General features: G+C 39.6%; 1 protein-coding gene across 1 annotated transcript in view; it reads right to left on the bottom strand.

Annotated features, from left to right (window-relative positions):
- Window positions 1-7,361: 7,361 nt before the first annotated feature.
- LOC120947196 (activating signal cointegrator 1 complex subunit 1-like) overlaps window positions 7,362-26,144 on the bottom strand; it is a 149,033-nt gene continuing 130,250 nt past the window's right edge. The window contains exon 3 of the mRNA XM_040362316.1: window positions 7,362-7,635. Coding sequence (XP_040218250.1) covers window positions 7,519-7,635 — 117 coding nt within the window. The 3' untranslated portion in view covers window positions 7,362-7,518. The remainder of the gene's footprint in view (window positions 7,636-26,144) is intronic.

Here is a 26,144-nt window from a genome sequence, read left to right as displayed (position 1 = left end):
TTTTTTGATCATTTCCCACATCGTGTTTTGTTTTAAATAGCTGCTATTCCACATTTCTTTCTTTGGGTTGTTAGAGTCATAGGGAAATTTTATCATTTATCTACTACTCATTTTTTGGAAGATCACAGTGTGGTCCCAATCTTTGGTACAGCAAATTAGTTATCTTATCCTTTTTTGGCGCTGAGTGGTGTATTGGAGGCCTTTATTTACTTTTTTTTTTTATACATAATTATTTGTTATTTATTATATTATAATTTATGATTTTGTGTTTTAAACTTTATCATACCCGGGATGTCTACTAGACTCTTGTTTGGACAGATTTAAGTGAGTTATTCCTAAGAATTACAGACTTACAATATAAAACGCCAAATTTCCATGCAAAATAATTGTACCGCTTTTAGCACCAAAACCAGAAAGAATCATACTGCCAGGGAGGTTAATTCTCACTATGGTCTAATTAAAATAATCTAATAATTTATTACTTCATCTAATAACTGATTCATTCATCAGGCTCCATTTGTAATTATTGATTTGGTAATTTTTTATCGATTAGGTCAGTTTGTTTGATGTTGGCTAAATTAACTAGGTGTTTTTTAATTGAGCTGTTAATCTTTTATAACGCAAACTTGTCATATATTTTTGGTTTATCTAGATTGATTGTTGCTGATTGATTGTTACTGATTTATATGTTATTTAATATTCTAGTCTGAATAACTACATACAGTATGCTGTTTTCACTTAAAGAAAAAGAAATCCGTAAATGTTATGCTTATATTAGGAAAGGAAGATTAAATAAAATAAAACCTGTACCGCATATACTCGAGTATAAGCCGAGGCACCTAATTTTACCACAAAAAAATGGGAAAACTTATTGACTCGAGTATACGCCTAGGGTGTCCATCTGCATGCCTCACTGTGTCCATGACTAGACTTACATTAACATTAGAGTATATAGAAGGGGTGCCCAACTTTGTTGTCCAGGGAGCACCGATTTTTCAAACGTTGCACACTTGTAGAAGAGTGGCGCTATATGTGTGGCAAATTTGGGGTCCAGGGGACCTACTGCCGGCCAGTACCAGGTCCCAAAAGTCCAGGTGATTAGGCGTAAAAAGGTGACTCAAGTATAAGCCGAGGGGGGCATTTTCAGCACAAAAAAAAATGTGCTGAAAAACTCGGCTTATACGGTATATTAGAAAAAAGTTGTTTGAGGTATAGGCACTTTAATACGGACAGCAATGAAAAAAGAAATGCTCAAGATGAACTTTTTGAAGGTTTTGTTGACAGCGGTGCTGAGGGCACCAGGAGCTGTGTTCAATTTGGTCAACAGAATAAATGCCACACAAGAAATAACTGCAGCGGTAATGCAACAAAATCGAAAAAATTTGGACCGGTTTTAAGAAGTCCAGTTCAAGCAATGCGATATAGAGAAATAAACATAAGCAACTATGATGTTCCATCTGAAACACATTTCAAGATATAGATCCCTGAACTACAAGCATACCTTTTAGTCCCCATTGTATGCTGTGCAATGTATTAAAAAAGAAATTAAAAAAAAAAAAAAAAAAACTATCCTTTTTCAGTGCATGTGGTAGGTGCAGACACACAAACGTCAAAAAACATTAGAAGATGTATGCTTCATTAAATTGAAGCTGAACTCCAGGCAGATGCACATTAAAGCAGCTTTTTTTACATGAATACATCAGGAAGTACCTCAATTTTGATTTATTATCAGGTGCTTGTAATCTCCTGTACAGCAGAGCTCAGACAAAAAGAGAATCAGCACAAGGAGTAAGTGTTAATGTGCTAACAAGGCAGGATGAGAGAGCAAAGTGACAGAGAGGTGAGTTCATAGGTCTGCTGCTTCTCCTATGACTATACAGCCACAGGAAGGACAAGACCTGTGTGTTACTAAAATATAGCTGAAATAATTAGGCCTCCTGCCCCGCTAGAGTCTGTCTGCCCTATCTGAACCATGGAAATGAAATGGAAGAAACAAATACTCTAGCATGTAAAACGGTTCCTTTATATGGGTTTCTTTGTGTTTTTAGCTGTTTGACAGGAGTTTAGATTTAAAATATTGTGTAGCTCCACTCAATACATTTCAGTATTGCTTGACTTCAAAAGGAAAAATTCCTATAGTTACATAGTTTGCAAGGTTGAATAAAGACACCAGTCCAACCTGTGGTAATATGTGTTTGAGGGGGCAGTGCAGCGTGATGTGACAGCAGTAATACAGAGTTTGTATTAATGTTAAGGTGCAGCAATACAAGCCGGGTGGGAAGGCACCCATCTGGGAACATAACAGAATGCAACAATGATGTGTAGGAGAGCAGGGCTTTGGTGTGTCAATAGTATTTGTCTTGAGAGGCAGAATGTGGCCTGGCCAGTCCGTGGCCAAATGCGGAAGTATCGCGTGTCCCTCTTCTTTCTCTACTCGTATGGAACCTCTCCCTGCCACTAATCATTGTCCCTGTCTGATGGGTGACCTGTGCCTACTGTACCCACATGCGAAATGCACACCAAGTCTGGGAGCCAGGGGCTTAAATAAGCACTGCCTGAAACAAGATTACTGTCCAGTTTAAGCAATGCGATATAGAGAAATAAACATAAGCAACTATGATGTTCCATCTGAAACAGTCACACTGGGCAGCAGCATCCAATTAAATCGCTTTCCCAGTGACCCAGGAAACCATAAAGAAACAATGTTTCTCTTGACTTCCCCTCCAAGTGCAATGCTGCTGTGGTCAAGCACCACATACAGTGGAAAAAATGGACTGCACCTGCCTACGTGTGTGTTTGTTTTATGTCATTACCTTTTCCCATACTCCAGAATATTGCATTCCGTATAGTAATATAGTTGGCAAGGTTGAATAAAGACATCAGTCCATCTAGTGCAACCTATGTTATCCAGTTAAACCGGTGGTGTCTGGTTGTATTGTGCATAGCCCCTTTCATGTGCACTTTTCTTCAAAAGCCAGTTATAAATGAAAGTGGTTGCCATTCTTGTATAGCTTGCTTGGAATGGTGACACATTGGATGCCGTCAGCTGCCATTGTGCTTTTGCTGGTGTTCTAATGTGTCCCTGTGCCTTTTAAGAAGGAATAGGCTCCCTCCAGGCGTACCTGCCCTAATTTATCTACGCTCCAACTTGGAGACTCTCAAATTATACAGTTAGGAGTACACTTTACAGAGGAGCCTTGGTGTGGCAGAGCAACTTCCACATATATTTGCAAAGATGTGCAACTAAAGCCTCTGTTTTTAATGTTAATTGTTAGTGTCAATTTGTTTTTAGCAGAATGTGCTGGGAAATTTTCTGTTTGTTTGTACTGACCAGCAGAGGTGGCCTAGAATAGCCTTCCCCGGTCAACAATTTGCATGTGGCTATTCAGACCACACGCTGAAAAAAGATCCTTTAATATACTTTTCAAATACCACAATTTGGATTTTTAGCTACCTTATTCTGTATATGTCTTAGGGCCTCATGTATATTTGGGCAAGCCATGTTAAATAGCTGGCATAGAGCACCCACTGAAAGATGTGGAGCATCTCCTACCATTACCATACCACCACAAGAAATTATAAAACGTTGCAAAAGATGAGCAGGCCTCTCATGTGGTAATAATGTGTACCAAACAAGAACAAGATACTGAGCTATACACAAACACATCAATTTTGGCCTCCTTTAATTTCTGCCTAGCCTCAACAGCAATTAATAAATTTTTTTGCATTAAAAGAAAAAATAAGAGAAAAGAATAGCTGGAGAGAATTAATTAACAAACATTCAGGAATATATATGAGTTTTTAAGGCCTTCAGAAGCTCATTGCCAGGTTACCTGAGGTAAGAGTAAACGACCACCTCAGGAGAACACAGGCTGATGATGTACACCTTGCTCTGCTTTGCATAGCACAGTATGTGCTGATCCTTACAACAAACTGTAAGATCAGTCCAGGCTTCTAAGGGCTGGTTTGAAGTTAATGTTGTTTGCAGCCTACAGTGCTATGCAAATCATGCGTCCTACATTTCTGTGTCATCTATTAATCTATTTTGATATTTTTCCCTGAAAGAAGAGATTCTGTGACACTTACAGGGTGGTAAAAAATATGCAAACTTTATGGGTGACTTGTGCAACAATGATAGAAACAGACATTTTGTGCTGGTGGCAATGGATGTGTCAGTCTGTAAGGAAGCAAAAATAGGAACTAAATGAAAGTGCTCTCCTTCCCTCCAAGAAAGACTATAGCTCATTGATGTATAATTTAGATGACAAATGAAGATCTGCAGTGGAACTACAAAATACATGTTTACCTGGTTTTAAAATGCTAACCTGAGACAGTGAAGCTCTAGAACGGACGCCTCGGCAGCAATACATGGCAATGTTTATTAACCACTTAAGCCCCGGACCAAAATGCTGCCTAAAGACCCAAGGGGTTTTTACAGTTCGGGACTGCGTCGCTTTAACAGACAATTGCGCGGTCGTGCGACGTGGCTCCCAAACAAAATTGGCGTCTTTTTTTCCCCACAAATAGAGCTTTCTTTTGGTGGTATTTGATCACCTCTGCGGTTTTTATTTTTTGCGCTATAAACAAAAATAGAGCGACAATTTTGAAAAAAATTCAATATTTTTTACTTTTTGCTGTAATAAATATCCCCCAAAAACATATATAAAAACATTTTTTCCCTCAGTTTAGGCCGATACGTATTCTTCTACCTATTTTTGGTAAAAAAACTCGCAATAATCGTTTATCGGTTGGTTTGCGCAAAATTTATAGCGTTTACAAAATAGGGGATAGTTTTTTTGCATTTTTATTTATTATTTTTTTTTTACTACTAATGGCGGCGATCAGCGATTTTTTTTCGTGACTGCGACATTATGGCGGACACTTCTGACACATTTTTGGGACAATTGTCATTTTCACAGCAAAAAATGCATTTAAATTGCATTGTTTATTGTGAAAATGACAGTTGCAGTTTGGGAGTTAAACACAGGGGGCGCTGTAGGAGTTAGGGATCACTGTGTATGTGTTTACTAGTGTAGGGGTGTGTGGCTGTAGGAATGACGTCATTGATCGTGTCTGCCCTATAAAGGGGATGACGCGATCGATGCGCCGACACAGTGAAGCATGGGGAAGCCGTGTTTACACACGGCTCTCCCCGTTCTTCAGCTCCGGGGAGCGATCGCGACGGAGCGGCTATAAACAAATAGCGGTGCCGTCGTCCCGGATCGCTCCCCGAGCGGACCCGACCTCCGCATGTACCGGGGGGCCCCCCACCCACGTCTAGCAGAGGACGTACAGGTACATGATTGTGCCTGTCCGTGCCATTCTGCCAACGTAAATGTACATGAGGAGGTCGGGAAGTGGTTAATGACAGAATAAATAATGCCGAGCCTAAGTGATCAATGAATATAGAAATTCACAATAAGTAATAATAATAAAATTTGTATTTGGCAATGTTTCAGTTCAAATACTTATAAATATAACTCAAACTACTTATTTGCAGAAGGGTTGGCTTCTCTTTCAGGTTTTTATTACTGTCAGTGGACCAAATTGGTAGATTATCCCTTGCTTCCTGCTTTGGTAACAATGTAGTGCCTAATGGTCCATATACACGATCAGAATATCAGATGAAAACGATCGTCCGAAGAAGAATCGTACGATTTTCAGAACGGTTGTACACTACTTTTGAGAGCTGATCACGACAGTTCATCCGATATTATTTGATCGGACAAGCACGAAAATTTTCTTCGTACGATTCCAGATCGTACGATTTTCGTTTAGTCAGTACAGTTGTCATCCGAAAATACACTACAAATACTTTACAACACATGACATCACTTCTGATTTTTTTTTTCTGTTGTACGAGAATTTTTGTGACTTTAATAACCTATTCAATTTCTACTTGCGACTATTAAGCGAAAAAAGTTATACAATCTGTCGTACAATATTCCGATCTTCCGACAAGAAGGTAGGGTGAATCTCCACCAAAGGCACAGACAGCAATAAAAACTTGGTGGAGGTTATATCCTTCTTTATTTCCAAAAAAAAAGTGGTTTTACTGACGTAGACTTTTCTTAGCCTCCTATGCTGGTGCAAATATTGTCAGGAGGAAGTGAAATGTAATCACTCCAGCACACACACAGTAGATAAAACCTCAGAGAGATTCTAACCCTACATATTTATCCAAAACTAGAAAAATTGGTTTTGGCTCAGGTTCAATTTTTTAAAACTATCAATAGATATAATATAAAGAATGGGATAAAATAAATATTGGTAGAATAATCCGTACAGAGATCTTACATAGAATTGGACCAGAGGACGTACAGGTACATGATTGTGCCTGTCCGTGCCATTCTGCCAACGTAAATGTACATGAGGAGGTCGGGAAGTGGTTAATGACAGAATAAATAATGCCGAGCCTAAGTGATCAATGAATATAGAAATTCACAATAAGTAATAATAATAAAATTTGTATTTGGCAATGTTTCAGTTCAAATACTTATAAATATAACTCAAACTACTTATTTGCAGAAGGGTTGGCTTCTCTTTCAGGTTTTTATTACTGGATATAATATAAAGAATGGGATAAAATAAATATTGGTAGAATAATCCGTACAGAGATCTTACATAGAATTGGACCAGGCTTATTACAATATCGGATGGTACTGTGACCTCTAGGCCTTCACTACAACATACCATAAAGCAACTTGCAATACAAACAGTAAATTCACAAAATAAGGTGCTCCAATCAAAGATTTTTTTTCTGCAAGAACTGCCGATTTCCGCTGTAGTGAAGAGAAAGCATCAGCTTAAAGAATCTTATAAACCAACACCTCTGGGAGTGCTGGACTCATGGTGCCCCACTACACACTCAGTAGTTGAACCTGCCAGCCCTAACTTTACTACTGTGTTCTGTAGTGCCATAGGGGATGGTGGGAAGGACCACAGTGTGTGACGGAGTACCAAGATATCCAGACTACCAAAAGTGTTGGATTCTGCAGGATCTTCAGCTGATGGCTTTCCCTCTATCCGGAAGAGATTGGTGTTACAGTTAGTGGAAGAGGTGAGTATTGGGGGGCTTTTGTTGTTGGACTTTTGTTTGCACCATATAACATTTTCTTTACCATTAAACACTATCTCAAACTGATGGCACCTACAAAAGCATGCACTGGGATGCCCCATGCATGCACAGACTGGCTGCAAATCTCCACCAGGGGAATGATGATGGGGTGAAGTTTTGCTTTAACTAATCAGTGAATATTTTACATAGCATTTTAAATATAGTTTTTAACAGAATTTAGAGAGAGCCTTCTAATATTAAGATTATTGTATACCTTTCTGACACACAAATATAAAATGCTGGGTAAAACTTTTTTCAGACTTATTTATTTAGTTTACAAATCCGAATGCTGAGCAAACCAGAAAACATGGAAAATTATTTCCTAGAAAACCACCATATTTCAACTAATATCTTGGAATCCTTTAGCAGAGGAGTATAGGAGTTGTTTGCAAGCTTGATCCTCATGAGATTTGGATTTGTCCAGCAGATGTGTAGTAGCCAGAGCTATCTGTAGAAAACCTCTGAGAAAGGTAAACCATGTCCAGCTCCACTTCTCCAAAACAGAATTTGTCAAAAATCTGCAAAAACAAAAATATTCCATGTAAGCAGTCACTGGGGATAGATTACAGTTACAGGGCAAAAGCTCAATAATATCACTTTATTTCATTATTTTCAATAGGCCACAGTGCTTTTCTGTCAAACAAGATTTCCATCTCACACTGCTGTCGAGGTTACACAGGATTCAGCATGAAGACTTCCCAGGGGCTTATTTTAGGTCTGTGCTCATCCAAAATTCACTTACATCAGGAGACCAAACATGTGAAAGGCATCAAAATATTTCCACAACTCCTTCACTGACAGAAGACTTCTAGCCTGAAAGTAGATTTAGCTAAGATGCCTGTTTTTCACTGCGGCTTCTAGTTTTCGGTATACAGAGGATTCTGGGAATTATGTTCCTGTGGGATAATTTAAATACTTTAAATACTAATTGGCTATTTGCATGTTAATCACCATGGTGCTTCCAGCTTCAATTATGAGATGGTTTTCAGATACATTTGGATGAAGATATAAGCTATTAGTGCTTGAATTAAGGTATGGTTAGTCAATGATCACATCTGCCACAGGGAAAGGCAAGTATCTTGCCTAAGGTGGCATTTTTAGGAAGCTGTTAAAGGGAGAGATGAACACATTTAGTTTTTATTAAAAAAACAGTAAAAGATATGTGAAATCTGTCAAGTGCTATTTCTAAAACCATGTAACATCAAGCTTTTAGGATTTGTTGATCCTTTTTTCAAGGATAACATATCATCCAATGAAGAATGCCACCTGAGACCCCTCCTGACTGCATACCCTGTCTCTATCAATCCATTATTAAGGCCTTGGTAATATTCTTATAGGTTTGCTACCTATTTATTTATGTGAGGATCCCTACACCAGGAACCAGACTATTTACCAGTCACACCAGTCTGGCCTGCCAGTGAATCTCTGATAAACCCATTTCCTATAGTTCCAGTGGGCAAGGTTACACAAAGATTGTATGAACAGTTCTAGGAACTAACAGTTTAAATAATTGTAAGGCTAACTCCCCACCACTCTTCTTCCTCATCTTCAAATTTGAGTGCTCAGATCAGTAGTAGTAGTAGTGCAAAGTGGATGTGCCTTTAGTAAATAACCCCTTAAATGTTGAGATCAGAGCTGTGTGGGGGCCAAACCATCACTTCCAGGACTCTGTGTTCTTCTTTATGCTGTAGATAGATCTTAATGATGTAAACACAGAGATCCACGTCCTGTCAGGGAGAGGAGACCGATGGTGTGTCCCTTGTACATAGGGACACCGAACGGTCACCTCCCCCAGTCAGTCTCCTCCCCCTACAGTTAGAATCACTCCTTAGGGTACACATTTAACTCCTTGATCGCCCCCTAGTGTTAACCCCTTCCCTGCCAGTCATATTTACACAGTAAACAGTGCATATTTATAGCACTGTTCGCTGTATAAATGTGAATGGTCCCAAAATAGTGAGCGATGTGTCTGCCGCAATATCGTAGTCACGATAAAAAGAAATCGCAGATCACCGCCATTACTAGTAAAAAAAAAAAAACAATGCTATAAATCTATCCCCTATTTTGTAGCCGCTATAACTTTTGCGCAAACCAATCAATATACGCTTATTGTAATTTTTTTTTTTTTTACCAAAAATATGTAGAAGAATACGTATCGACCAAAACTGAGGATTTTTTTTTATATATCGTTTCGGGGGATATTTATTATAGCAAAAAGTAAAAAATATTGCTTTTTTTTCAAAATCGTTGCTTTTCTTTTGTTTATAGCAGAAAAAACAAAAACCGCAGAGGTGATCAAATACCACCAAAAGAAAGCTCTATTTGTGGGGAAAAAAAATATTAATATTTCATTTGGGTACAGTGTTGCATGACCGCGTAATTGTCATTCAAAGTGTGAAAGCTAAAAAATGGCTTGGGCAGGAAAGGGGTGAGAGTGCCCAGTATTAAAGTGGTTAAAAGGTAGATGTTTAGATTCCTGATGGATTCAAAATTTCATGTTTTCATCTTAAAAGGAGCCCAATCTTTTTTCTGCATCTCTCAAAAAATTGGCGTATTGGCTTGTGGAAAGCACATTTCTAAATACAGCTCTTCAGAGTCTGGGCCGCTGTAGAGTAGAAATCAATCAATACTGGAACATATGACTCATTTTATAAAATATCTCGTCTTAAGATTAGGGTGCATCCTGTGGGGTAGTTCTGAACAGCATAAAACCAAGCGTACTTCTAATTCTATAGGTAACAATACTGTACATACTGACACCTTTATATATAATTATTTTTATAATCATCATTGTATGTTTGTTTACTTTATAACACATACATGACAATTGGTAGATTCAACATGAACACATCAAACAAGCACGAAGTAAGCCAGGGGTTTCTTTTAAAATATAATATACCTTTAACTGCCAAATCTACGATTTAATTGCTCTTTATTAAAGCTGTCAAATGGTAGTCACAAGCATCTACCACTGCTTTCAAAATAGACATTTCCATAGGCTTTATGATGCTTGTGTAGTGTTTTATGCTTTTCAATTCTCTAACAGCACTCAAATCAATGTCTGCCAGTTTCCTAATGAATTTCCCACTAAGAATTTATGAAATATTACTGTGACTGCATAATGCTTTGCAACGAAAATCAAACTGCAAAAAGCTTTCACTAATGAACAAAAAAGAACATACAATTATGACAATGGCCTTACTTCACTATGCTGCTTTGTTTGTCTTCATTCATATTCTAGATAGCAAAATATAACAGCAAAATAGCTCCAACAGCTACAATCACCTGTCAAGTGTAATAAACAATGTCAAATCACTGAATGACAGCAACCTCAAACAAACAGGAGGAAAAACATAATATACTCCCAGGGTTTTTGAGTCATCATTTCCACACAAAAAAAAAAAAGCAATATAACAAGGGAAATAAACAGTAACTAATATTATGGCATTACCTAGAACTCAACAGGTTTGAATTTCCAAAGATGGTTTGTTGTTATAAACCTGCAACTGATTTCTAAAGCCCTGTACACACGATCAGTCCATCCGATGACAACGGCCCGAAGGACAAATGACAGCTTAGACCACCGTGAAAAGCTCCCAGTACTGTGGTCATAAGGAGCCAGACAACCAGGAAGTGTGGAGATCACAGCAGAATTACAGCAACTTCAAAGCAAAAACGAACAATGAGAACATCAAACCAGTACTGCAGTAAGGTAAAGGAAGCTATTTAGCTAAAAAAAAAAAAAAAATTCCTTTAGTGATCCTTTAAGGAACGAGCGGTGAGCTATATAGTCTTGTTTTTCTATACCAGATGCTATGGACTGTTTTTTTTTTTTTTACTGTATGTTACTTATGCTGAAGAGAAGCTATTCTGTCTTGCCTAGCTTTTGAAAATAAAGACAGTTTTGCTTTTACAAAATCGACTTACTGGTGACTCTGGGCTCTCCCATATCACACTCATATATATATATATATATATATATATATATATATATATATATAATGGGTTAAAGTGTCTAAATTCTAAATCCTTGGGCCAGATTCACATAGGTTACGTGGATCTAAAGATCCGCTAACCTATCTGATTTAAGATCTGCCGCTGCAAGTTTTTGAGGCAAGTGGGTAATTCACAAAGCACTTGCCTCAAAACTTGCGGCGGCGTATCGTAAATCCCCCGGCGGAATTCAAATTCCGCGGCTAGGGGGAGTGTACTATTCAAATCAGGCGCGTTCCCGCGCCGATCGAATAGCACATGCGCCGTCTGCAAATTTACCCAGCGTGCATTGCGCTAAATGACGTTGCAAAGACATCATTGGTTTCGACGTGAACGTAAATGGCGTCCAGCCCCATTCACGGACGAGTTACGCAAACGACGTAAAAGTTTTATATCGCAACGCGGGAACGACGGCCATACTTAACATTTGTAAAACAGGGAGTGTAATGGCGCTTGCTAATGGGAAGTTGCAATAATAAATAATAGAGTGCAAAAGACAACGCACAGCAACGTATGAATACTAATCAATAATATTCAATAATATAAACGTGTTCCACTCTTGAAGGCCCTTAATAACATCCACATCTGGGATGTAAAGGGTGGAAAAAAGTGGGGATAATGGGTAAAATGAAAGCTACAATGAAATAATCATAATCATTGAACAGGTAGATGTTTAAGTCCAATCCTAATAAATTCCAGTGCTATCACCAAAACAAGCAAAAATTGGTGAAAAAAGTGAATAGTGATGACCTAGAAATGGTCCAAATGACACAAAAATGAAACTCCTCTGTGTTAGGAGGTAAAAATAATGTGCACCAAAAAATTTGTGTGCAAGATGAGCGTAAATATATAAATATTCAAGCATTTGATCAATAAATAAAAAATATAATATAAAAATAGTTCAAATTGATACAATGTTCAAAGTGAATAAACACTAAATATATATAGTTCAAAAAAATGTGTTCAAAGTGAATTCCAAAAACTTGCTGTAAAAAATATTCCAAACGTGCAAAAAAACAGTGTGTAAAGGGTGAAATTATTAAAGTGCTTAATTCCACAGTTTCCCAGAGGTGTAGAAAGTTGCTGTAATCACCACACTCTCCTCCAGTGTAGCTATGCAGGCACAAGATAGAAAATGCTAGCCTCTCACCTCAGAACAGGTCAAGCAAGCCTGTTAATATATGGATGCAGCCCAGCAGCACACACTCTGAGTCCAGGAGGGCTCTGTTATCTCCAATCCTCCAGACCTCTGTTTCGTCCAGATCCCTCTCAATAAAAGTAAAGAGCAGGCTCCATAGTGCAGTATATCAAAATAAATTTAATAGAACAAATAGTAGCACTCACATTTACAGTAGGCTGTGAACAGCATGCAGATTGTTCCAGCAAATGTTAAACGATAGGCAGCAGAACTCCGCTCTCGGCCGCAAGCGGAGATGACGTCACCAGCGGCACTTCCCGGTGAACATTTGCTGGAACAATCTGCATGCTGTTCACAGCCTACTGTAAATGTGAGTGCTACTATTTGTTCTATTAAATTTATTTTGATATACTGCACTATGGAGCCTGCTCTTTACTTTTATTGAGAGGGATCTGGACGAAACAGAGGTCTGGAGGATTGGAGCAAACAGAGCCCTCCTGGACTCAGAGTGTGTGCTGCTGGGCTGCATCCATATATTAACAGGCTTGCTTGACCTGTTCTGAGGTGAGAGGCTAGCATTTTCTATCTTGTGCCTGCATAGCTACACTGGAGGAGAGTGTGGTGATTACAGCAACTTTCTACACCTCTGGGAAACTGTGGAATTAAGCACTTTAATAATTTCACCCTTTACACACTGTTTTTTTGCACGTTTGGAATATTTTTTACAGCAAGTTTTTGGAATTCACTTTGAACACATTTTTTTGAACTATATATATTTAGTGTTTATTCACTTTGAACATTGTATCAATTTGAACTATTTTTATATTATATTTTTTATTTATTGATCAAATGCTTGAATATTTATATATTTACGCTCATCTTGCACACAAATTTTTTGGTGCACATTATTTTTACCTCCTAACACAGAGGAGTTTCATTTTTGTGTCATTTGGACCATTTCTAGGTCATCACTATTCACTTTTTTCACCAATTTTTGCTTGTTTTGGTGATAGCACTGGAATTTATTAGGATTGGACTTAAACATCTACCTGTTCAATGATTATGATTATTTCATTGTAGCTTTCATTTTACCCATTATCCCCACTTTTTTCCACCCTTTACATCCCAGATGTGGATGTTATTAAGGGCCTTCAAGAGTGGAACACGTTTATATTATTGAATATTATTGATTAGTATTCATACGTTGCTGTGCGTTGTCTTTTGCACTCTATTATTTATTATTGCAACTTCCCATTAGCAAGCGCCATTACACTCCCTGTTTTACATATGTCTTTGGGTGCGTGAGCACCGTTTTAGTAGTGGCTGCTGCTTCACACACATTTTATTTATTTTAATTTAGTATATTTGCCCATGGTCAGTTTGGTTGTGCGCATTAGTTCCCCCTTTTTTACATACTTAACATTGGCTGCGCCTCATAGACCCAGGGGTAAATATCCCCTGGAAAAACCTGAACGCAAACGACGTAAAAAAAAAGCGCCGGGCGGTCGTTCGTTTCTGAATCGGCGTATCTCCTTATTTGCATATTCGTCGCATAAATAAACCCAAACGCCACCTAGCGGCCGGCCTGGAATTGCAGCCTAAGATCCGACGGTGTAACAGTTACACCCGTCGGATCTTAGGCATATCTATGCGTAACTGATTCTATGAATCAGTCGCATAGATACGACCGACAAAACTCAGAGATACGACAGTGTATCAGGAGATACACCGCTGTATCTCTGTGAATCTGGCCCAGTATGTTTTAAAAAAAAGTATTTGTACATGAACTCTTTTAACAGATGTGATTAAGAGATTTTCCACTTAAGTTTAAAACATCAAATGCAATGGCACATGGGACGAATCTTCTAGTAACAAATGCTAAAGATACTACAAATGAGTGGTCCCCAGAATCTAGGGGATAGGATGCGCCCAAGTGCTCCAAGGTATAACAGATGGAGTTGTAGAAAATAGTACAATTATGGTTTCATTGAAAAGAAAGAATAAAATAAGGAAGAGAGGAGTGGAGGGAAGGAATGGGGCTGGGATCTCCCACAGTCTGGTCAATGCACACTAGTGTGGTAATGGGACTCGATCTGTAGGGCAAGACTAGCCTCAATTAGGGTTCTTTTCTTTTTTCTTTTAAGTTTGACATTACACGGGCAGGGGGTAAACAGACACCTATTGGATCATGTGGGTGAAGTTCTATTCCAGGATTAGGCTAAAGGGCAGCTTCCGGTTAAACTGGAACTCTATAATCTAAGCAAAAAGAGAGATAACTTCCAATGGGAACATTTGGTCCAGTGGCAACTGTCTAAGAAGGGACTTTTTATCACTTTGGAGAAATCTCTTATTATTTCTTGTGTTTCTAGGAAAATCTCCCCACTGAGAAACACACAGAAAAAACTCCCCATGTTTCATAAACTACTGGTGTATTTTTTTTCCCACCTATGGATGAATTTCAAAACTATCTTCTGCAGCCACTACCTATATATACACATGCCAATAAATTCACCTGGCTATCCAGAACCAAATTAATTACAGGATACTATGTGGGTAATCACAAGAGAGCTGTGTGTCAATTTCTCTACGCACAGAACCCACTAAGGCCCCGTACTCACGACCAAACATGTCTGCTGAAACTGGTCCGCGGGCCAGTTTCAGCAGACATGTTTGGTCGTGTGTGGGCGCGAGCGGGCCGAATTCCAGCAAACATTTGCCCGCCGGGCCTTTTCCCAGCGGACAAATATTCCTGGACTTGTTTTAAAACAGTCCGCTGGAATCCTGCCCGCTCGGACATGTACGGTCGTCAGTACAGACCTACCGTACATGTCCAGGCGCCCGCCGTCCCTCGCATGCGTCGAATGACTTCGACGCATGCGTGGAAGCATTTTAAAGGCGGGCCGCCCACGTCGCTGCGTCATTGTCGCGGCGACACCGCGTCATCGACGCGGCGACACCGCGGACACGCCCCGCGTATTGTTTACGCGCGGACTTCTGTACGATGGTGTGTACAACCATCGTACAGAAGCCCTCTGGCAGACATGTATGGTGAAAACGGTCCGACGGACCGCTTTCACCATACATGTTTGTTCGTGTGTACCCGGCCTAAGCCCTAAAACATATTCATACATGTTTCAAAATACATTTATTCACAGACAGCTAAAAATAATGTTGGCAAAAATTAAAAAATCACGAACCTGCAGGTGGCTGGTAAGAGTATTTAAAATGAGTTTTTGATGAAGAGAAACATTATCTTACTTATGTCCAAAAACTGGTCATGCTAATGAGGGACCCCCAGACCAAATTAGTCTAGTGATCTCTTCTTGTAAGTGGATGTCCACATAAATAATGGATTTTACTGCTGATTAAAAGTACTTGAATTACTATCTATCAGGTACTTCCTTTACCTGTTTGAGCAAGTATTGAAAGTTTTTGTTTTCTAAACACCTGTGGTAAGAGCGTGTCTCACACTAGACAGCAGCCTTTGTCATTATTAAACTCTACCATCTAAGTCTCTCCCTGAGTTGCATTTTACTCACACCAAGGTTAGGCCTGGTTCCATCATCATTATTTGTTTGTTTTGATTGCCATGGCAGTGGCTACCTCAGCGGATCTTTCATAGTGATCACACATCATTGACTGTTCTATTACATGGGACTATGTTTTTTTTTATTTTCTAAGTTAAAGGTCTTGAACGCTTCTTTCCTATTCCATACATTTTACAAAGATGCACATATAGTGCAATGTGTGATTTGAGGTGGGGGAGGAGAGTACCGTGAGCAGAAACTGGTAAAAATGAAAAGGGATGGTAATGGTGGTGTTTGTTTTTTAGCTTGCTATGTTAACTTCACAGGATGGACGTTCAGGAATTCTTGCACACCCTAACAATTATTGTATCGGGGGGGCCTGTGAAAACGGTTAGAGTGGCAGGAAAAGTGATCTATACAGTATGCTCCTCCATTGATTCTTAGATTTGCAATCTAAGGTAATGCCAGCAAGGATTTCATGATAAAGAAGGATAGTTGTTTACCCTCCCTGTGTTAGTAAAGCTTGGGGCTGGTTTTACTGGGAGTCTGATAGAGCTCTGGGAGAGACAGACTGCCAAATCCGTGGACCACGTGGACCACATTTTCTGCCTAGGTCTTGATTAAGAGAGGTAGAAAAAAAGAGTTTGGTCAGCAGGACTTTAAATGAGGCCAATCACCATGCAGAGTAAGCATTTCGGATATACAGTATTGCTTAATTGGGTTCCAACACAAAAGGGGGGAGTTAGTTCGGGACTTGTGAGAGACGTATAGTGTGAAGAAAATAGACTTTATTCTGTATTTTCTCATAGGTTCGGTTTTCTTTTAAGAACCCCTGGACCGATCTGGGTGAAATTTGGATATGTTGGTCCCCCAGATCGGGGCTATCAGGGGATATGTAATTGTAGGGCTACCTTGTGTGGAAAGGGGTGTTCAAACGTTTGGGGAAATTGTGTGCTCTCTGCCTGGAGATAATTGGTTTATTCCTTAACTGATCTCAATATCTCCCAGGCAGAGAGAGGGCCGGCGTACTATAAAAGCTTGCTGTGGTAATGTCATCTGCTACTGTCATGTAAATGAACCTTAGTCTGGCTCTCAAGACACTGTATTGTGTGAATTTCTATTGATGATAAATGTGTATTGGAGGCTCGTTGGTACCCATTGTATGCTGTTGTGGGTGGAGTGTATCATTGTCCATCCGATTACTGCAAGTATTCTTTTTGGTGTATACAAGAGCCTGCCTTCTCAATAAAGTTTTAACATATAGCAAAAAGCAGTCTTAGCAAAGAGCATTTTATTATGCCTTGTGTATCATGTAAAGCATACTGAATGACAAAAATTGCATCCACAAAATTGCATAAACATGCTACAAATTACATATGCATATTAACATCATGGTACTTGGCATATTGTGGAGTAAAGACAAGTCCTGCACAACATGAACCACTGGAGGAGCTTGATGGTATAATGAGAATCTAGGAATAAAAAACATAAAATCACCTATATGAACATCATGCATCTATGTATGCTTGACGCGTTTTGTTGGGGTATACCAACTCTTCAGGGGCGAATGCAATAGTGATGTCAACTGTATAGATGTGAGCACAGGACCAGAGCCATTGAAATTGTCTGGCATGGTAGCGGAGGTAGAGACACGTGGACAAACAGGGAGAACTGTGGATTCCCCAAAACCAATGTGTGAATGTAGAACACCTTGATGATGCCCTGGAGGAGGCAACGTATTTTTCGGCCTGCCTAGAACCAGTGACATTGCTTCCGGTTCCCGTGGAACGCACGCTATCGTCACAAAGCCGGAATACGCTGATGCTTGTTTTGCCTATTGTCTCGTGAGTGCTATAGCTAACAGCGCAGTGTTATTTATACTGGCGGTACTTCACATGCATATATTTTTTCTCTCCTTCTCCCCCGTCATGTTTTATTGCCCTCATTTTGGCTAAGATTTGTGGAATCACCTATGGGATTACCTCTGGAATCTGAATACCCTTGATCATAAAACAGAGTTTGTCCCTGCCCTGAGCCTGATTCCCTACATTAGCTATGATAACTTTTTTAGAGTTTGTAAAAAAAAGTTAAGAAACAGCAAAAATATTTAGCAATACATTTAGGAACCCACGCATGTGTACTCAATGATACTGTCGAGTGTTCTAATAATATCTTGGCTCTAATGTTTCTGCATTATTTTTTAACAAACTTTATTAAAATCACATACATTTTCTTTACCTATTCCATTTATCTTATTTTGCATGTAGTGTGCCTTTGTATTCGCTTTCATATATGTAGCAGCTTGAATAAAAATGATATGTTTTGACTATTGTGTTTTCAGATTCATCCTGCTGCTGCTTTTCATAAAAGTGAAAGCACAACAGGAAAAAAAGTAAGTGTTTCATGCTAAGTCATATTAGGATTGAAGCTGTGAGAAGTCGTGTTCTATGTTTTACAGTTACAATAAAATCGTGAGATAGTCACAGATTTTTATTTTTTTCTTATTTGCTTGAAATATTGACATATTACTGAAAAATTATTTGAGGCACTCCCTTTTACTGCATTGATCACCGTTCTTTAGGTCAGCAAGAAATGCATGTCAAGCACTATGGTGAATATAAACAGTAGAATACAAAATACCTCACCTGTCAAATATCTTTCTGATTAAAACCATACAGCTACCAACCACAACAATGTCCAAACAGCAGCTTGATTTAGCAATGTCACAGCTCCCCCCCCCCTCCTCCAACAGAGAATCAATATGTGACTCATTACTAGAATAATGTTCTACCAAGCAAAAAGTGCCTTTATTACTATGTATACTATGTATCGCAGAAACACTATTAAACGCTTCAGTACAATGTCTAAGACCACTTGGTACAGCCAGATGATGCAGTTTATCCACTGATCCAAGGAATGCCAGACTTCATTAACAAACTGAAACAAAATGGCAGAGGAAGCTTCTCTAGCTAACAAAGATAACCAAAAAACATCTTGCAATGTCTATTCTTAAAGCAGTGTTCTGCCCAAAAGAATAATAATTAAAAACCAGCAGCTACACATACTGCAGCTGCTGGCTTTTAATAAATGGACACTTACCTGTCCTGGAGTCCAGCGATGTAGGCAGCGCAGCTGATGATTCCATTAGCTGTTGGCTGCTGCCATTGCAGGGCACCCGGAAGTGTAGCCTTTCGGATTCACGCCGGGAACCCTACTGCGCATGCGCGAGGCCCGCTTCTCTCTCTCTCCTACTGGGCCGGAGGAGGAGGGAGTCCCGCACTGACGTCACAGGCCACGGCCCGAACTACTGGAAGTGGGAAAGGGTATCCTGTTCCCCCTTCCCCCCCAAAAGGTGCCAACTGTGGCACTAGAGGGGGAGGGATCCGATGAGCGCAAGTTCCACTTTTGGGAGAAACTCCGCTTTAAGAAGGGTTTCTATTTTTCTTTCAAAAATATGTATTTTCAATAGAAAGTGATACAAAACGTATAATGGATCCATAGAAAGTACCCAAAGACATAATAGTACAAGCAAAGGGAGAACATTTTCCCACAATTCTTTCCTGAGCCAATATGTAATACAATGGGGTTGATTAAAAAATTTGAGAGTGCAAAATCTGGTGCAGCTGTGCATGGTATTTTTCCAGTCATAACCCTCTTAGCTGGCAGCCCACATAAGGGAAGAGACCACAGAACCATTACCATTGTCCAGGTTTTCAGTAGTAGCTACTATTGTAACAAAGTTCAGGTGAGAGGGAAAATCTGAAAACACCCTGCATGCCAAAACTATTGTTGGGTGACCCCAACACTACAACCTTTAGAAGCAATCCTATCACCAAGAGCCAAGTTGCTCCAGAAAATAAATGTGCTAACAGCTTTGTGGCACCATAATGTAGATTCCAGCTTTACAAAAAAAAAAAAAATGTCTGTATAGAGAAAGCATAGTGGCAGAAGGTGCTTCTAGGTACAGAGTTCGATGCTCTCGCACAAAGTGTAGGCGCTTGCCTTAAACTGCCGCTGGGATATGTGAAATTGGCTATAACACAGCTGATGGAGGTTGGGCAAACTTTCAATGATGGCAGCAGAGACCGAAAAAAAAAAACTAGAAACACTCAAGGCTAGACAAGACAATAATTTATGCTGTCAACGTTTTGCGTTTTTAAAATTATGGTTTGTTTGCCATATGTCCTAATTTTTTTCTCTGCCATTCAAGCATTCATCTTTTGCCAGTAGTTTGAAAAAAAGTGAAGATTCTTTAAACCCTTTGTGACACTTATGTAATTTTAGTGCTTTATGAGCAATTACTGTAAAGTTTAACTCAACGTTTGTATTCATGGCATTGAGCATTCTAGTAAACACATACAAAAAATTTTTTGTCCGATTCACTCTGACTCACATGGTAAAACACAGTGTTCTACTGTTCAGGGCAGTGGTCAGCATGAGTTCCAGCATAAAGCAGAGAAACGCGCATTTCTGCACATCACACTGCCTACTTTTTTCCCACTCATGTCTTGCAATGCAGAGAAATGCACATGCGATGTAGATACCGCCGCACGGCTCTTTTGTAAATATCTCCTAAACCGTGGAGGTTTAGGAGATATTTCAAGCACCTACAGGTAAGCCTTAATCTAGACTTACCTGTAGGTAAAAGTGGTTGTACAGGGTGTACAACCACTTTAAGAAGGCATCTAAAGTGAGGACAGCCTGTGTGCCTCAAAGTAACCAATTGGCTATAAACTTGCAACATATGGGATTTAACATGAAATTCAACTTGCGTAGATGTTGAATCACCCTTATATCACCTTTTGAATCAATGTGCAAAAATTACCCACTTGATAAAGGAATGATATTTTCTCTCTATATACAACTTTTGACTAATTCAAAATCTGATAAATTAACATATGTCCAAAAATGGGAGGAAGATCTGGGACGAACACTGCACGATGCAGAATGGTCCAGAATATGGTTAACTACTAAATCTTCCTCTCCCAATGTTACGGTAATGGAAACAAATTATAAAGTCCTAACCCGCTGGTACCTTGTCCCTGTCAGAGTGGCCAAATACACTCTCGACCATTCAGTCCTCTGTTTCAGGGGCTGTAAAGATCCAAGTACATACCTGCATATATGGTGGACATGCCCAATAGCCCAATCTTTTTGGGGGAAAATCTTGGAACTAGCCTCCAAAATGTTCCAAACGCCACTATCACTAGACCCTTTCATAGCATTACTTAACCACTTAAGACCCGGACCAATATGCAGGTAAAGGATCAGGCCCCTTTTTGCGATTCAGCACTGCGTCGCTTTAACTGACAATTGCGCGGTCGTGCGACGTGGCTCCCAAACAAAATTGGCGTCCTTTTTTTCCCACAAATAGAGCTTTCTTTTGGTGGCATTTGATCACCTCTGCGGTTTTTATTTTTTGCGATATAAACAAAAATAGAGTGACAATTTTGAAAAAAATTCAATCTTTTTTTACATTTTGCTATAATAAATATCCCCCCCAAAAAAAAAAAAAAAAATAAATATATAAAAATGTTTTTTCCTCAATTTAGGCCGATACGTATTCTTCTACCTATTTTTGGTAAAAAAAAAAATCGCAATAAGCGTTTATCGATTGGTTTGCGCAAAACTTATAGCGTTTACAAAATAGGGGATAGTTTTATTGCATTTTTATTAATATATATATTTTTTTACTAATGGGGGTGATCAGCGATTTTTTGAGTGACTGCGACATTATGGTGGACACATCGGACAATTTTGACACATTTTTGGGACCATTGTCATTTTCACAGCAAAAAGTGCTATACAAATGCATTGTTTACTGTAAAAATGACAATTGCAGTTTGGGAGTTAACGACTAGGGGGCACTGTAGGGGTTAAGTGTGACTTCATATGTGTTTCTAAATGTAGGGGGAGGGGCTGGACATGTGATGTCATTGATCGCCTTTCCCTATATCAGGGAACAGACGATCAATGACAGTGCCACTGTGAAGAACGGGGAAGGTGTGTTTACACACTCATCTCCCCGTTCTTCAGCTCCTGTGACTGATCGCTGGACTCCGGCGGCGACCGGGTCCGCGGATCCCGCGGCCACGGAGCTTCAGACCAGGTCACAGGCGCACGCCCGCGACCCACGGCTGGGCATTTAACAATCACGTACAGGTACGTGATTGTGCCCAGCCGCGCCATTCTGCCGACGTATATCGGCGTTAGGCGGTCCTTAAGTGGTTAATCTGAAACCTGACCATTTAACATTCAACGTTCCCAATTTAAATTCAACTTTCAACCGCTGCTAAACAATGGAAACAGCATGGAAATCACCAACACTGGCATTGGCTGAAACAAAGAACAGAATGAATGCTGCAATGTCTATCATTGAAGGTAACCATATCCCGAAGTTCAAGAAAATATGGAACCCATGGATAAAAACTCGCCTACCCCCAAATTTTAATGATTTTGTTCTTTAGCCATGGTAACTGTTTATTAACAAAACCGAGAAACCACACTTTTATTCATACAGGTACCGTATTTATCGGCGTATAACACGCACCCTAATTTTAAGAGGAACGTTTCAGGAAAAAAAACTTTCCACAGCCCCCTGCGTATAACATGCAGGCACAGTTTACCCTCTATTTTCAGGGTAAAAAAGTGAGTGTTAAACGCCAATAAATACAGTAATTACTGTGCTGAACTGCGCTCTGATACATGGAGCGACCTTGTGAACTTACCCTCTATCTAATCTTTGCTTTACCCCCTTTCTCTTACCTTTCTTCTCTTTTTTTTCTATTATGAGTTAAAGGGGTTGTAAAGGTTTGTTTTTGTATTTTCTAAATAGGTTCCTTTTAAGCTAGTGCATTGTTGGTTCACTTACCTTTTCCTTCGATTTTCCTTCAAAATGTTTTTTTTCTTTGTCTGAATTTCTCACTTCCTGTTTCTCCTCAGTAAGCTTTCCCCCATCTGGCTAGGGGTTAGTCAGCCAGAACAGCTTACTGAGGAGGAACAGGAAGTGAGAAATTCAGACAAAGAAAACAAAGAAAAAATACATTTAGAAGGGAAATCGAAGGAAACGGTAAGTGAACCAACAATGCACTAGCTTAAAGGAACCTATTTATAAAATAAAAAACAAACCTTTACAACCCCTTTAATTTATAATATGTTATATAAGCTCAATATTAACAAATGTTTGACCTACACATGTACAATTTTTTAAAGGATTACTTTTATTAGGTATTAATAGTTACAATACTTATACTAACATGATAAAATAACGTAGAACAGTTAATTATATATATGCGTTGAAATATTTATCACTAACCGGAACATACTATGTTACCTACATAGACATTTGTTATTGTTTAACAAAAAGCTTGTGTATATATATATATATATATATATATATATATATATATATATATATATATATATATATATATATATACCGTATTTATCGCGGTATAGCGCGCTCCCGCGTATACCGCGCACCCCTAAAGTTGCCCCGAATCCTGTGGAAAAAAAGTTTTTTTGTACTTAGTTTTGGTGTCTTGCGCGGCGTCCATCGGCGGCCTCGTCGGGTCCGTCTGCGGCTTCGGGTGTCCTCTTCGTCGGGTCCGGCGTCCGTCTGCGGCTTCGGGTGTCCTCTTCGTCTGGTCCGGCGTCCTTCTGCGGCGTCCTCCCCAATCGTTTCCCGCGCCAAGTTTGAATACTGCGCCGACATATACAGAGCGCAGTACACTCGTGTATTGTTGGCAATGCTCGGCTACCCGCGCTGACGTCCTGTACGTCCAGGACGTCAGCGCGGGAGGAGCCGAGACTGCCCGACAATACACGAGTGTACTGCGCTCTGTATATGTCGGCGCAGTATTCAAACTCGGCGCAGGAAAGCGGGTATGATTTTTAGGGCAAAAAAGTGCGCGGTATACGCCGATAAATACGGTATATATATCCTTGTACAAGTAAAAACTGTACTTTCATTCTATTGTGCAATCAATAAACCTCTTTGACAAGGAAATTCAACTTGCGTTGCTCTGGTAAGGCAAAATATGATAGAATTTTGTTAGTTAGCTACTGGGCCTGGATGTAGCCAATATCCTCATTCCATTTGGCAAACATGCCTTTAGATCCAGGCAGGTTTTCATGTTTTCTTCACTAAGCCCCGAGCAGCCGAGACATTCCTACAACATCGCTGGATCTAGATGGGGCTCACGTAAGTATTAGGGGGCTGAGAGGAGCAGCTGCACAAAGCAGGCTTTTTATCTTAATGCATAGAATGCAATTCAAGAATTACAATCACTTCAATGTGAAATAGCAAAGTGCATAATGCTATATTCCAGCACATTCAATGAAAAATAATCTTGCATTGCTGCAGCCATACCAAACTACAAAAAGATATGAATGGCTGCTGTAGGTAACATGCCTCACTACAACATGTTATTCAAAAGTTGGGATTATGTCATTTAAAAGTAGGAAACTTATTTACAATATAAATATGATAAACATTGAGAAGACCAAATGCAACAAAAAACAATGTCTTCTAATCATCAAAAAAAGTTTGCAAAAAATAAGCTGGTCCAAAACAATAATGTGTGTTCAATAATACAATTTCAAGGGTTTACTTGGAAAAAATGGGATCGTCATTAAAAGATTAGGGAACGGATAGTGGGTGCCTGGTGATGCATAGCAGAAGCTGGCAGAAAGTGACTGAACTGTGATAAGCAGTTTTACCTTCCTTCCATTCATTTGAGGAAATGTGGATAGGTTGCAGCACGTGTGAGCTGTGTGTGTTTCATGCTGACTTCGTTGTATGGAACATATAGAACATATTGGCCTCTATTTATTTTAGAGGAAAATAGAAGTAATTCGCTGATTGAAATGGATTTGCAATATATGTGTTCATATCAGCTGTGTTTTCTGGGCTGAAAGTGCACTTGCTGCAAGCTTTAGGTACAGTGGCTGAATTGACGGCTCCGGTCTCTAGTTATGATTCAGCGGGATGGGCTCCTGATCATGTGACCACTGTGACAGCCAGTCACATTTGTCATGTGACCAGGAACTCAACCAGCCGGTCAGATTTGAATTGCAATTATCATTAGCTGCTGCTATAGCCACTAGCAATAATCACTGTCTTCTCCCGGTGGGGATGGCTTTCCCCGCCCCCCCGCAGGGAAAATACAGTGTCTCAGCAGGTGGGATTCCCTCATCTGTGTTGATAGGGAAATCATGCAAATTTGTTTGCAGGAAAGAAATTTGCACCGTCTACAGCCTGCCTAAGCTAAGTACACATTAAGTTTGCAAACAGAAAATGGAATTGGCTTAGTGAATAAAGTGAGGTTGTGTGGACATCAATAATCCAATTACGTGGAAGATTTTTTTTATTTTACTTGCCCATGTACTGAACATGCTGTGCTTCTTTTACATCAACATGTTAAGGATTATATGAGATTTTAATGATTTACTTTAACAACGAATTTTCGCCAAATTGTAACAGAGAGGTAAAAATAAATTCATCATAAGTTACACCAAAATTATCAACAAAAAACATTCCACCAAAATCTTGCCATCATTTATTCTTTTAACCACTTGCCGACCGCTAAACGACTATATACGGCAGCACTTTAAAGATGGATATCTCGGTAATGGCAGCAGCTGCTGCCACAACCGAGGTATCCATCTTTAGTGTGAGCGATCCTGTAAAAGATAACGGTGGTCTCCGTGGCTAATTCTCCGCGAGATCACTATCAGCGGCCCCCCTCCCGCGCCCTCCGCCGCTTACCGGAGCCGTCGGTAGCGGCGGAGGCGATCGGGTGCTTCAGCCTGCTCTGTGGAAATATGAGTGAGGGCAAGATGGCCCCCACCCGTCCCAATAGCATTGCTGGGCGGAAGTGACGTCAAAACGTCATTCCCGCCCAGCGTCTTAAAGAGAAATTTTTTTGTTGTCATTTTTTCAAATGACAAAATTTACATTTTTTTTTGCTTTTAAGTCTAAATATGGGATCCGAGGTCTTTTTGACCCCAGATCTCATATTTAAGAGGACCTGTCATGCTTTTTTCTATTACAAGGGATGTTTACATTCCTTGTAATAGGAATAAAAGTGATCAATTTTTTTTTCCAGTGTAAAAAATAATAAAATAAATAAAAATAAATAAGAAAAAAAAAATGTTTTAAAGCGCCCTGTCCCGATGAGCTCGCGCGCAGAAGCGAATGCATACGTGAGTAGCGTCCGCATATGAAAACGGTGTTCAAACCACACAAGTGAGGTATCGACGCGATCGTTAGAGCGAGAGCAATAATTCTAGCCCTAGACCTCCTCTGTAGCTCAAAATGCAACCTATAGAATTGTTTAAACGTCGCCTATCGAGATTTTTAAGGGTG

Source organism: Rana temporaria, chromosome 8, assembly GCF_905171775.1.
Source record: "Rana temporaria chromosome 8, aRanTem1.1, whole genome shotgun sequence".
Lineage (NCBI taxonomy): Eukaryota > Metazoa > Chordata > Amphibia > Anura > Ranidae > Rana > Rana temporaria.
The sequence above is the reverse complement of the archived record's forward strand: the minus strand, read 5'-3'. Positions and strand labels throughout refer to the sequence as shown.